Genomic DNA, 13,874 nt, shown 5'->3' with positions numbered 1-13,874 from the left:
CAGATTTAGCACGATTTTAAAAACTTAGAATTCAACATATTACAACACTAAAGTGTCTCAGTGTTTAAAAGTTAAGTGGCTGCTGGTCATAATAAGGCTGCTAATACGTACCATTAGGTCTAATATGGGATTCTCGTTAATTTGTTGCCAGTTTTTTTTTTTTTTTTTTTCGTCTTTATATTTAGAGAAGACGAGGAGATAAAAGACTTTTTGCTTCATTCTTACTCAACTGAACAGTCAGGCAGAGGATGCAACACAGCTCGAACAATTTTGTTGAAAAAGGATGGAAAAAACAAACTAACTTCCAAATGTGACTAAAACATAAAAGGTGAGCAGAAATCTTCAAGGAGATGCCTCTTGATGTCTAAATGTAGTTAGAGAATGCTGATCAGAAGGGGATAAACAAGCCTGACTTTCAATACGTCTCTTTAGGGAAACATTTAGATACGTCTGTCCAAACTGAATCAACCAAGAAAAACAAATATCCATGAGCATCCGGTGTTTACAACATGCAATTTCTTTAAATGGTCAAACCTGTTTAGTGAATGGTTAGTGACTGATTTTACATTACATAAGGTTTTTATGTCTTCCAAATAGAGCAGTCTTGCTTTCTGGAAATGATGTCTTTGTGTCCTGAGCCTAAAACAAAATCTCTGCATTCAGAAATTAGGAAGCAGAAAAGAAATGTGTCCTTTCTTCAATTCTTTTTCAGTGCTGTGAAAGCTCTTCTTGAAGCCGGAGCCGACCCGAACGCCGGCGACGACTTCAACAACGTTTATGACACCTCAAGGGAGAAAGGCATCCACTCTCTGGAAGGTAGCAAAACTTCACAGCTGCCTTCTTGTGTGTGTGTGTGTGTGTGTGTGTGTGTGTGTGTGTGTGTGTGTGTGTGTGTGTGTGTGTGTGTGTGTGTTGTTTTTATTACACACGCTAACCTGTAGATATTATGAGACGTAATAATTTGCATAAGAATTTACATTTATGCACATGTTCGATTCCTTCTGTATTATTTATTTTATATATTCGGTGACAACTAATGTATTTTTTATTTGTTTTTGTTCCAAGCTACTCAGTTACTCACACAAATGCATGCATGAGGGTGCACACACATATGCAGCGACACTTTACCCCCCACCATCCAGTCTGTGTTGGGTTTCTGCAGACATATTTATACGGGATATGTATATTGCAGACATTTATATGGCTGTCAGGTTTGGGTCCACGTGGGGCCGGCGTAGCGTGGGGAAGCGTTTCCCAGACGCTCACTGATGGATGGGCTAGGGGGGTCTGTGCGACGCTTTATTGGGTTAGCCATGATTATCCCACCCTGTGTTTCACGCACACATGCACACACTGCAGAAGGAGACTATCAGAGAGGATGGGGAAGACTGATGAAGCAAGGAAAGAGGGAGAGAGGAAGGCACTGAAAGAATAAGGATGAAAAGAAGGTTAAAGATGGAGGAGTAGGAAGATGTGGATGTTTAGGGGGTTGCAGGGAATGGGGTGGGAGAAAGATACAAGGAGTGGAGAGGAACTCTGGAAATGGATGAGGCAAAGTTATAAGGATGGAGGGAGGGGAAGGTGATGAAAGATTTTGATGGACACAAGAGGAGAGGAAAGAGGCAGAGAAAATAAAAATGGATGATGCAATAGTGGCAAAAGATGAATGTTTTTATGAAACACAACTAAGGACAGAGTGATAAAGCATCTCCATTATTACAAAAGAACAGAGAAAGAAATCTCCTAATACATAACCTGGACTATACTATGGTGTTAGACAGTGGAGATAAAATTTGGGGGGGCGGAAATTGCTAGATAAAGAAAGATCTTCTAGATTCTGGTTCATTATCTCTTCTGTCTCCATATTTATATAGTGCTGGTATCCAGAGAGGATGAATTCAGCAGCAGGCTCAGCAGCAGGGCTGGTTTCCGTGGCTGCACCGCGCTGCACTACGCCACACTGGCTGATGACCCACTCGCTGTCCGCTTGCTGCTGGAGGCTGGTAAGTTGATACTCCCAACCTCAGAAAACCTGTTAGATTATATCCCAGAGACCAAGGAGGACCTCAGAGTTATGAGGATCCCAGAAAGTCAAAGTGTTGAAGATTTTGGTATACAGTGCCCTGGTCAGTTCAGCCAAAATTCGTACTTTATGTTTACATACAGAGTCTTCTGTTTGGTGGATAACTTAAAATATTGAACATGCCATCTGCTCCTGAAAGCATAGTGGTGGCAGCATCATGTTGTGGGCATGGTTTCCGTTAGGAGCGCCATCTTCAGGAGATGATCAATCCTGAAAGGAATGTTGTTGGTGACGTCAAAAGACTTGCGTCAGGAATCAGAGTATGTTTTAGGTGTTTTGCTTTTGCCTGACTTAAATAAATGAATGGTTTCTACAGTACCTGATGGCATGCTGAGGAGGTGATGATGTGACAAATCGGTTCCGAGTACCAGGATTGAGAAACACTGACATAGATCATATTAAATCATTAAGTGTTAGAATGGGCCAGGTCTAAACCTGGGAGGATTTTTGGCAAGACTATTAAAACTTCTGTTCATAGATCTCTTCTGTCAATTCTGACTGAACTTGGAAACAGTAGTGTTCTCTAGATCAGTGTTTTCCAACACCTGAGTTTAATTGATGGGTGATTAATAACTTTTTAGTGAACTGCAATCATCTGAATCAGGCATGTTAAAGCAAGGAAACGTATAAAGCATGCAGCCCAGTGTGTGTGCCCTCAGGACCAGGTTCGGGGCATATTGCTGTGCAAAGCTGGTTGAGACGACTCCAGAAGACTTAAAGCTGTAATTTCTGCAAAAGATACTTTTGCAAGTCATTACGTCAGAACACTGAACAACCGTACATGTCGCTTTCTGATTTTCTTTTTGTAAAACAAAAAATGAAATCATAAAAATGCTTTTTCTCTTTTAATTATGCTTTTTGTTGTTATAATGCTGGCCAATTACTGCTGCTGTTTATACCCTAAATATACCAATTTAGTGCACCCAATATTATTACAGTTCCCATTATATCTTCTGTTTATGGATAATGTGATTGGGAATTGAAATACTGAACAATTCTTATTTATTTATTTAAATAAGAAATTTGAATCAAGATGTTCAGCTCGAGAAAAAGACATCTTCTTTCTTGGGGATAAACGTCAAAAAGCAGCTTTTTCCTGAACTGTTGACATCAGCTTTAAAAAACTGAAACAATTTTTTTCATTTTGTCCTCTTGTCTGAAATGGCTCATGTGTTTTAAAAACTCTTATAAGTGATATTAATGAGAATGACTCCCTGGTCACAGAAATAACTATGAAATAACGGAAAGAGATAAAATAGAATCTCACTCCTTTTATAAATTGAATAAGTTACTATAATTGATATAAAAAGGTTTACAAAACTCATCTAGAATGCATAATTTGTTCATCTTTCCCAGCCCCCTTTACACCTGTCGTTGACTCAGCTCCACATGCACACACACCCTGGGGCAGCGTATCTTGCTCTGCTTGCAGCTGAGCTGTTCTTAAACAAGCTCGGCCTTGTTGAACTGTGAACACAGAACGTGCCCTTGGGATATCTCCACAACTGCAGGAAGTGTTTTTACATGATATTATATTACATATGCCATGTATGTTTGTACACTTACACTTCCATTCAGTTACCATACATATATATTCATACATTCTGTGATTGTTTTCTCTTTTTTTTAGCTTGGAGACGACTTGCAGTTGTTTCTTTTTAGGCTGATTGCATCTTTAATAAAATAGCATTCCTTTTTGGACAAAACACCCCTAACCACCTCAAACCCACACAAAAGCCTGTATTAATGTCTTGCTTATGTTTATGATTGATGGCGCATCTGAAGCTCTGTCCCCCGTCCCTCCTGTCTCAAACCCACATCTGCGAGTGCGCTTAAACAAATCACTTCGTCTAACTAGATCAAATGTTCTGCAGAAACATTTTTGAATTAAAAAGGTAAGAAATTTCACAAAGCAGGGACATTTGTTTTAAGACAATCAGATTAATGACAGATTTGGTTGTTACCCGGGTGACGGGGGCCTTTTGCTGGCTTGGCGCCACCATCACGGCCAATATCAGTCAAAAACGTAGCAAGCTTTCAATAGCCCTCATTGCTGTTACCCTCTGCAAATTTATGCAAAACAGGAGACTTTTATAAAGTATGATCTTATGATTTGTGTTAAACAGTTTTGACAAACCTTGCATCCTTTACGGTCTTTCTTTTTATTCTTCCTTTCTTTGCCTTACATCCTTCTTAGTTTTGCATCATGTTGAAAAAGTTGGGTTAGGTGTCATTTGCTCTCCTTATCTGTCTTTATCTTGATGCACTGTGTGTGTTCATGCCTTTCCTTTAGCTTATTTCCCCTGTGTTTGCACGCACCCACGTTACTCCTGTAGCGGTGGGTTTGCTCTTTTGGCCTGAGCTGGACCTTGGCTCCCATCTTCATCCATCACAGTCTCCAGGCCGACCCTCAGGCTTCACCGCATCCTACAGTCTCCCCACCCTACCTGCAGCAGCTCTCTAGCTGCTCCCCCTGCTCCACATCAGGCCTCTGGCCAGGGGCACTGAGTAATGGGTAGCTCTGTAGGTGGTGGGAGGCCAGAAGAGACACACACATGCTCACTGACGCACAAAAACAGACACAGGAGCAACACATATGCATAAAGACCAGCAGGGGCTCTCTCCCACCAGCTGCAGAGAAAGAGAGGGAGGAGGAAATGGGAAAGAGGAGGGAACCCTAATAGGCATAACTAAAGCACTCCTAATGAAGGGATGTGTGTGATTGTGTGTGGGTGACAGAGAGAGAAAGGCAATGTTCAGCTGGGATATGTGTGTGTATGTGTGTCTGCTTGTGTGACTCATGTTAGTGTTGATCCTGTTATAAAGTGCTATGGCCCAGAGGGTTGGCCTGATATTAAAGCCCTAAATGATGCTATTTATTATGTCCACAGTGTGTGTTTGTGTGTGTGCGGTGTGGGGTGCTTTATTGCTTTGCTCCCTCATGTTTTTGTTGTTTGGGGGACTGTTAGTGGTGTATTGTTGTCAGGATCGATAGCTTTGGGAGCGGGTCGTGAAATTTAAGGATTTATCAATAATCAACACAATGATTATTAGTCTCTGCAGTCAGGCCTCAGAGTAATAAGATCAGCCATTACCTGCATTGATTATATCCCATCTCTGCTAAAAAGTAACTTTGGATGATGGGTATTGTAATTTTTTTAAGATTGCTTCCAAATCCCTTTGATCATCTACAGCCATCACCAACTACTCATGAATGACAGATTTCACATCAAACGTCTTTACACTCTTTTTGTAAACTTTTTACAGATATTAATTTTTAATCCATAAATCATCTTATTGATAACTTCAGGCTTCTTTACATCAAACATACAGTTGGTTTGTGTCAATACATAAACATTTTTATTTTTACAAAAAATCCTCAATTCAAATGCCAAAGAATAGAGTCTGATGTTTACATAATAGTTGAGCTACATGAACTGTGTGACATATTTAAATTCTATAGTTGGATTCTATCTGGCGTGATGTTTATGGTGTCTAGTGATCATGTGACCTGTAAAGGTCCAGTGCTTGCAAATGTATTTCTACGCCTAAATCTTTTCACATTATTACGACAAATGTCAATCTACTTCTTTGAGAATTTCTGCGAGGGACCGATACAAAACATTTTCTTATCTCAATTAGAAGGAAAGGGTTTTTAAAAATTTGTAGCAAAGACAATCTAAAATGTGCATAACATATTCAACCCTTCGTAATCTGACTTTGCAGCGTCCATATTAGTGGATTTAAACCATTCCATGTAAGTATTTTGAATGGCCCAGTCAAAGTCTAAATCCAATTTCAGTTGAGAATTTGTGGCAAGACTAAGGGCTGCATGATATTAGAAATACTATTGATATATATGGCAAAGATGATATGAGTTGTGGCATATGCCTGCTTTCTTCTTTCCTCCCTTTCTCATCTGTGCCTCCATCACTCTGTGACCTCTAGCATATTAAGCAATGTCATTTGTAACCACTGTGAGCATCTGCTGCCATGAGACTGTCCAACTTACTGAACATTATATTGGCATGAAAAATACAAGTTCATATTTGAAATACATTAGGCAACTATTACTCTACAATCATTTGCGCCCACTGATATTTCAATGATATATTTGGTATATAAATATATCATTTTGAACATTAACTCTTGCTAAGGCAGAGTTGAGGTTCAGCCTTTATTACTGTCAGTTATGTTGACTTTCTGCTTGCAGCAAATGAAAACCCAAACATTTAATTTATCAGAAAATTTGAATATTGCAACAAACCAATAAAAAAGTGGTTTAGATACAGAAATGTGGGCTCCTTAAAAAGCTTAATATCTGCTTAAAGATTATTTTCAAAAGGTACACTTAATATGATAAATGATTCTCGTCATGTCATATTCTAATTGGAGGTGTACCTGTGGTTTTCAACCTGTGAACTCATAAAGGGCCAAATGCAAATGTATGCCAAACGTTTTAGAAAAAATAATTGTAAGCCACATGTACTTTTCCTTTCAATTTTAGTTATATATGATTTTCTGTGGCTTAAACATATAACATCTGTAAGAATTAGATAAAAATGATGGCAGACAATGCAGAGGACACTAAACCTCCTGACCAATCGCTATCTAGGGCTGCCACACTTTGCACCTGGGGTGACATTATGCTAATTCAGCATTCATAGTCTTACTCCATTAACTACTATTTTCTTTTACTGAACTTGTTGCTAAGGTTAAACAACCTGCTGTGTGTTTAGTTGGTACAAGAGTCCAGGGTCTTAGTGCCTGGTTGGAGAGGTCATGGGTGAATTATTGGCACACGTTGCAGATATGAAACCCCCTACAGAGGCATTGCCTAGACCTTCCGACTCACTGCAGAAGGCCTCAGTAATCATTAAACCAGTTTGACCTCTTAACACCATCTTCACTAGAATGACGATCTCTGCTTCCTACTGAAGTGTGTCTGTAATATTTTAATAGGATGAAAAATGGCTGCTAAATTAGAACATGAAACTAAACTGTTACTGATTTCGATATTATGTACCAACTGTAAATTTGTATTATGTCGCCTACAGGTGCCAACCCGTTGCAAACCAATAGTTTGGGACACACGGCCCGGGCTTATGCGAAGGAGGGAGAAGTCAACACAGTTCTGCAGGAGTGGGAGGGCAAGGTATAAACCACACTAAACTTTCATGCAAACACAGTGATCCATTTCATTTTGTTTGCATCTAATCTCTGAACAATGTGCAAGCAGTTTTTATTCTTCCAATTGTCCCTCTTCCTAGTCTGAAATACTCACGTCTATTCACTCGATGGACATCTGTCTCAGTGACTTCACACGGTGCTGACTGGCCGACACTCCTCAGGAGGTCTGTGTCTGTGTCGTCACTGACTGACAGGTGCTATTGAGTATTTAAGTTTTAAAAGCTGGTAGAGGTTAACTGGGGTCAAAACTGTGATTGAGAACAGAGCTAAGTCATTGATGAGGACATGTTGTTTTGGGTTGGAAGTATTTAGATTAATTTTTGTATCCGCCTTCAGATCTTTAGTTTTGGTAGTTTTGGTGAAGCTTTGACCTGTTCAGTGGATTCCAATTGGTCTGTAAGTACCATAATATAAGGATTTATAAGAACAGGATACAAAAAATATACAGTAAACATACATTAACTTTCAGATCACAGAGTTTGAAGGAGTGAAAATGAAGATGCATTTCAAGAGTAAATTCTCATCTAAATGGTAGCATAGTACAGATCAGTTTAGTTTTTTTTGTCACAGTCTAAGACAAAGCTGAAGATCTGATGACCTCCATCAACTACCAGGAAGTACAGTTTGGTCATTTTAGTGAGACTTTTTCCACCACTCTGACAAACGGCAGCAAACACACAGTTGCTTTCTATGAGTTTACAGAGCGAGGCTTTGAATGTAACTCCATAAATTACCTTACCAGCTGCATAAACAATAGAGATTATGAATGGGTGTAAATTGCGGCTGAGACATAATAAGGGATAGTTCACTGTTGGTAAAGCTTTTCAGTTAATTTACCAGGTTTAGCTCTATTTTCAAATACACATATTTACATTTGATGTCACATATGTTGACATCCATACTGCACATTTATTTGTTTTATAAGGTTGCACAATTGACTTCTTTGTTGTTTCAAGATATACTGTTTGCTACTTTCTGTTCTCATCCTTTGCAGAATGATCGTCTTTGTGGTTCGTCTATGTGTAACCTCTCCTCTACAATAACAGCTCTCTGGAGATGATGAAAGTGATAGGTGTTATTAGATTTTGAAGCTGTTTAGAAGCTTGTGTAAAACATGTCATAAAAGGCAAGCCTGTGACATTTCTATATACTTTTCAAAGCTTTTGGGACTATAGTTGAGCTCTGATGTGCAAAGAATAATGTATAATTAAGGTTTTATGCAAAGAAAATATTTTTCTATTGCTTTATGGGGAAAGGGATACACATTTTGACATTTTTTAAAACACAAAATGATCCCTGCTGCTGGAAAAGTGAATTTACTTTCTTTATTAATCATGTTTTACAATGAGAAAAAATGCATTTGTTTTGCTTTCATCTTCTTTAGCTCAGTTCCTCCATATGTCCATTTATGCTTCACCATTATATAGTAGTGCAAGTTGGTCCTGTCTTTTTTTTTTTTTAAATAAAACTCAAGTTATCCATAGTTATCCACCAGCTTGACAGCAGGCTGCAGCTAAGCAAGATGGAGAGAGAGAATAAACAGTTTGCCTCCACTGCAGGGGGAAAACCTGGAGTCTAAGGAGACAAAAAAAGAGAAGGATAAATGAGTCAGGGGTGGCTGTGGGAAACAAAGAGAAGGAGAAACTAAAGAAGTACAAAGCTTTGGAGGGGAAAGCACAGGTAGAGGAGGACCTGTGTTAGGAAAGGTTTTAAAGAGAGAGATGAAATGAAGAGCGCAGAAAACGGATCACTGCAGCTTTGTGATTTAAAACATCATAAAATAAAATGAAGGGATAGATGCTTTTTATTTAATAATATATGAGGGAATATTTGTGTTTTACAACCCGATTGATTTCCAAACTTTGGAAGAAAAATCATTTTTGTGCAATTTCTGTGTGTTTTTACAGCATCCCTCAGGCATAAATCTTTTTAATCTTTCTAATGAAAGTTGTATCCATCCATCCACCGTGACTCTTCTGTGTTTCTTGAATTTTTAAGAATTTAAGTCAAACAGCATAAATTCCTTCTGTGAATATTTCTGTATATAATTGAAAAAACCATGTAATCTGAGTCTGATAGGTAGGGGAATTGAAGTTAATGAAATGTGTATGAACTCTCATGAATATGGCACAATAATACTGACTTAATATTTTGGAATTCTAAAGTGTCCATTTTTATTCTTGCATCTCTTTTTATGAATCACCTCCTTTACATCACAAATTAAAGCTCTGCTGCAATACACCACTAATGCTGCTTTATTCCCATTCCTTATAATTTCAGATTTCTCATGTTTAAAACAAGTTTTTATTTTGATGTTTTGAAATTTTCATTTTGTTTCAAGAACCTCTTACTCATCTTGTTTGCTGTTTGTATTTCTTTCCAAAAAATGTCCTTAATTTGATATTTTGTCTCACTATGCAGAGAGAGTCCACATTTTAAAACAGTTATTGTGTTTTTATCACTTAAGAGCAACAACGCCATTTAAGTCCCCAGTTTTTTTATTTTATTTTATTTTGTAAACAGTAAAACATGTAAACACCCTAGGCAAGGAGAGACTCAATCAATCGTATAAGAAATTCGGCAGCGGGGAGAAACAGGTGTTCGTGTCGGAGTCGCGTGACGAGCGAGTCACATTCCTAACTTGCACCACCGGCACTGAGCAGCAGAAACACAGTATTTATTTAGTCTTTTAGCCTCCGTTTGAAAGCCTATTACACTTTGATTTCCCTCAATACTCCCTCATACATCTCCTCCTGCTTCCAGACTCATTGACTCTCTTGTGAGCTGATCTTTTTCATCTCTGCTTAGTTTAAGGAGCTGCAAGCGCGTCGAGAGGCAGAGGAAAGGAGAAGGTTCCCCCTGGAGAGGAGGCTGAAGGAGCACATCATCGGTCAGGAAGGGGCCATCAATACCGTGGCTTCAGGTACACACTTGCACAGAGACAATTATAGAGGGATGTTACAGAATGCATGCAGAGAAAGTCTGCAGGTGCATGTCGGAGCTTCACTTTACAACATGGCTGTCTTCGCATTGATGCCCTTGTTTGTGTTTTGTACTCTTGTCCGTTTTCCCTCCTGCTCTCCTCTCTTCCCTGCAGCTGTAGGCGGGATCAGACAGACCGGCGGAGGCTGTAATTGGTTAATTGTGATGAATGAGCTGTCTGTCAGTTGTGCACAGGTGTTGTGTGTGTGTGTGTGTGTGTGTGTGTGTGTGTGTGTGTGTGTGTGTGTGTGTGTGTGTGTGTGTGACAGCTGAAGAGGCCAGGCTTGGAGCCGCCAGTTAACACAATTACAAAGAGAGGATACATACTACAGACCCTACACCCCTCCTCCTTTTCTCCCTCTATCTTTCTGCTTACCCCCATCCTATCTCTCTTTCCTTTCCCTTTGCTTTCTCTATTTCTCTCTGTTTGCCATGAATATCCATCTCTCAGCTCTCACTCAGCCTTCTTTCTTTTTCCTATTATAACTTTGAAGCTTCTAAATGTCTTAGAGCTGAAATTATTCATTTGGTATTAATTGATTATTGAAATAATTGTTAACTAATGTAGTACTCATTTAATGGTTAACTGAAGTATGCAGACTAAAAAAAGGTCATTTGCTGAAAGAACAACATATTTAGAGCAGCAATAAAGCCAATAATGTACAATATTTAGATTTAGATATATTTTCCATTTAAGATGAAAAACATTCTTGGTCTATAAACATGTTCTACGCAGAACTCTGCCAGTGTCATAGTTTTAGCTTCACCTGGTCCAAATTCTTTTTAGAAAGCTGCTATTGAGCAACTTCTACTACCCAGTTTTAATAAGTTAATTCAAAATTAATCAGCAGATCAGACTGTATTAATGGTAAATCTGTCAGAAAGGGCTGAGCATTTAACCTTTTTTTAACTGAAGACATAATTTGCTATAAATTATCATATGATCAAGCGTTTTCTACATTTTAGGCAACAAAACGTTAATTTTCTTATTTAAAAACCAATTGAATTGTTTATTAGCATCTTTTCATATTTTTCTAATATTGTATAAAAAGGCTTTAGTGGTTAAATGAAAGATTTGCAGAATGTTCCTTTATTTCATCAATCTGCATGCTACAATCAGTGACAAATGAGTAAAATCCTGTTAACGGGATGGGAGAAATAAAAGCGGATAATGGAAAACAACTTAAAATGACGCAAAAGCAAAAACGTTGGAACCGATGGAGGACCATGAACTGAGAAGCTGAGTCCTGTGATGAGAAAAGAGGAGGGCGGATGAGTTAGAGCACAATAACACCAAAGACAGTAAAGAGCTGATATTACAGCAGACATCCATGGAGGCCATGTGGCGTATTGATCTGCAGATGAGAGAGTGAGAGTTAATGTTCAGCAATGCTTCTGCTGCTTACAGTCAAGCCATTTCTTATCTTTATGATGTTGTACATTTTCTCTTTGGATTTGTGAGAAAATAAACTTATTACCAAAACTAGATGGAGACATTAATCTGCTGTGAGGACAGACACTGCAATGGCAATTACTAACAGGAGAATAACTTTTACCGCGGTTTGAAACTTCAGACAGTTTTGTAAAGTGGCTCATAAGTAGCAGCGTGTCAGGATATACGGGTTCGTCCTGTAACCGGCGGGTTGCCAGTTCAAATCCCCGCTCCATCCTGAGTTATGCAAGCTATGGCCTTACTTAAATTGGATGATCTCTTGTCTTCTATATTTTGAAGTGAAGGTTTAAAACTTCCTAGAAACTCTGATGAATTTAAAAGGGAGTATCTGCATTAGAACAGACATATTACAAACTTGGATCTCTAGAATGGCAGAGAAAGAAGAGGTTACGCATCATCATGTGAACCTTTGTGTCTGTGTCAGCGGTTTTCAATCACTTTGATCAAAGGCTACACCAATCAGTCAAACTCTGGGAGAGTCCATGTGAGGAAATTGTTCAGGAAAGAGAGAGAAGGAAACGATCCAGATAAGAGGACAACAAATGAGAAAGGGATGCAGAGATAAGCAGAGAGAAAGGGCTGGAATAAGAAATTTAAATGTATGCTATATGCTGTATAGCAACAAATTGCATTGTTAGTTTTTCTGTATTGATCTGTATGCCAGTTTACTATTTGTCAGGTAATAAAAAAGTAGTAGAATCACCTGGTAATATACTGTTTCAAATGCTTAATCAAAAAGTATTTAAAATGCATGTATAAAACAAAATCTTATTTCAAAAGCAATATTTTACAAACATCAGTCTCTAAATACATTTTATACAATTTTTATATAACGTTTAAGAATTGACACTTTAATATTAAAGATGAATAGATAAAGTTAAGTAACGGCTTTCCCGTTAACAATTTACCAAAATGTCTCAAATGTATTTATTTATGTTTGAGTTCTTCTGTTTAACAAAGTCAGCATTTTATTAAAACAGCTTAATTGATTTAATTTTACAAAATATACTTTATGCATTTTTGTCTGGTACAGAACGGTAAAAGAGATCTCTGTGCTTTTTTTTTTTTTTTTTTGAAGAATAAGCCTGCTGTTTTATTATGATAGTTATAGGACTGCAAAACCATAATTGGTTCTGATACCAAAAAACAATGTTGTTTAAAAAAAAAAAGCAATTATTTCTTCTGTCAGGCTTTGAAGGGTTAAAAGCAATCATTTAAAGACTAAAGAGCAGAGCAAATAATTGGCATTTTTCTTGATAAATTACCTAAAAAAAACATAGTTTGTATTTTCAGTTGTTGATAAATGGTTTTATACCAACTTATTGATTAATCATGTTATTGTTTCGACGTTGTTCATCTAATTCCACAGCAGTGTGTGAGTGAGGAAATGAATTTTGCAGACAGTCTGCGGAACTGATTGTTGTTGTAAATATTTTGCAGACCAGACGGCAAGAGATTAAAAAAATGTTTGCTGTGTTGTCATGTCTTCAAAACAGTTGTTTCCACCATAACTCCTCGTGACAAACAGCTTGCCTGCAGCAAGACACACACGCGCGCACACGCAAACACCCACATGGTACAAATACACAAAACCCACATAAATACACACACAGGAAGGAGGTTAGATTGATCCAGGTTTAGCTCTCAGGGCTAAGAGTTATTGAAGAGAATCATCCCTCTGTAATCATGTTAGAGCCAACCAGACCTGCAGAATACACACTGTCCTCTGCGTGTGTGTGCGTGTGTTTGTGCAGGAGAGCCAGCTCTCATTTGTTTTGTGTCCCTTTCCTTTCCCTCTTCTTGTCAGAGTCCTCTCAGAAATGTCAGTGTGCCCTTCTGTCAAAGTCAGTCTCAATCAGCTAAAAGACGCACAAAAACACAGAAGGTTACCCTGTCATTCACGCAGCCATTGATAAACCAGACGGAGCTTCGGAGCCCATCTTGTCACATTTCATCTCTTGGTCCATCTGTGACACGCTCATTTGTTTCTCTGCCTCATTCTCTGGCTCCTTATCTCCATCACTTCTCTGTCTTTCCCTTCTTTATCTCCTTCCACATCTTCACTCCTCTTTCCTCTCCTTATCTCTGTTCCTCCCTCTGCTTCCTCTCTCCTCCTCCTCTTAATCCTAGCGTTTCCTCTTTGATTATCAGCTATTAGTGCCCGGT

General features: G+C 38.4%; 1 protein-coding gene across 3 annotated transcripts in view; it reads left to right on the top strand.

Annotated features, from left to right (window-relative positions):
• The window catches only part of clpb (ClpB family mitochondrial disaggregase), a 33,459-nt gene that overhangs the window by 9,810 nt on the left and 9,775 nt on the right, over positions 1 to 13,874 (top strand). For all 3 annotated transcript variants that reach the window (XM_015022597.1, XM_015022611.1, XM_015022603.1), the window contains exons 4-7: positions 713 to 816; positions 1,875 to 2,003; positions 7,141 to 7,238; positions 10,082 to 10,196. In XM_015022597.1, coding sequence (XP_014878083.1) covers positions 713 to 816; positions 1,875 to 2,003; positions 7,141 to 7,238; positions 10,082 to 10,196 — 446 coding nt within the window. The remainder of the gene's footprint in view (positions 1 to 712; positions 817 to 1,874; positions 2,004 to 7,140; positions 7,239 to 10,081; positions 10,197 to 13,874) is intronic.

Source organism: Poecilia latipinna, unplaced genomic scaffold (assembly GCF_001443285.1).
Source record: "Poecilia latipinna isolate Pla-1442-1.1 unplaced genomic scaffold, P_latipinna-1.0 Scaffold87, whole genome shotgun sequence".
Classification (NCBI taxonomy): domain Eukaryota; kingdom Metazoa; phylum Chordata; class Actinopteri; order Cyprinodontiformes; family Poeciliidae; genus Poecilia; species Poecilia latipinna.
This window is presented reverse-complemented; position numbering and strand designations above follow the sequence as displayed.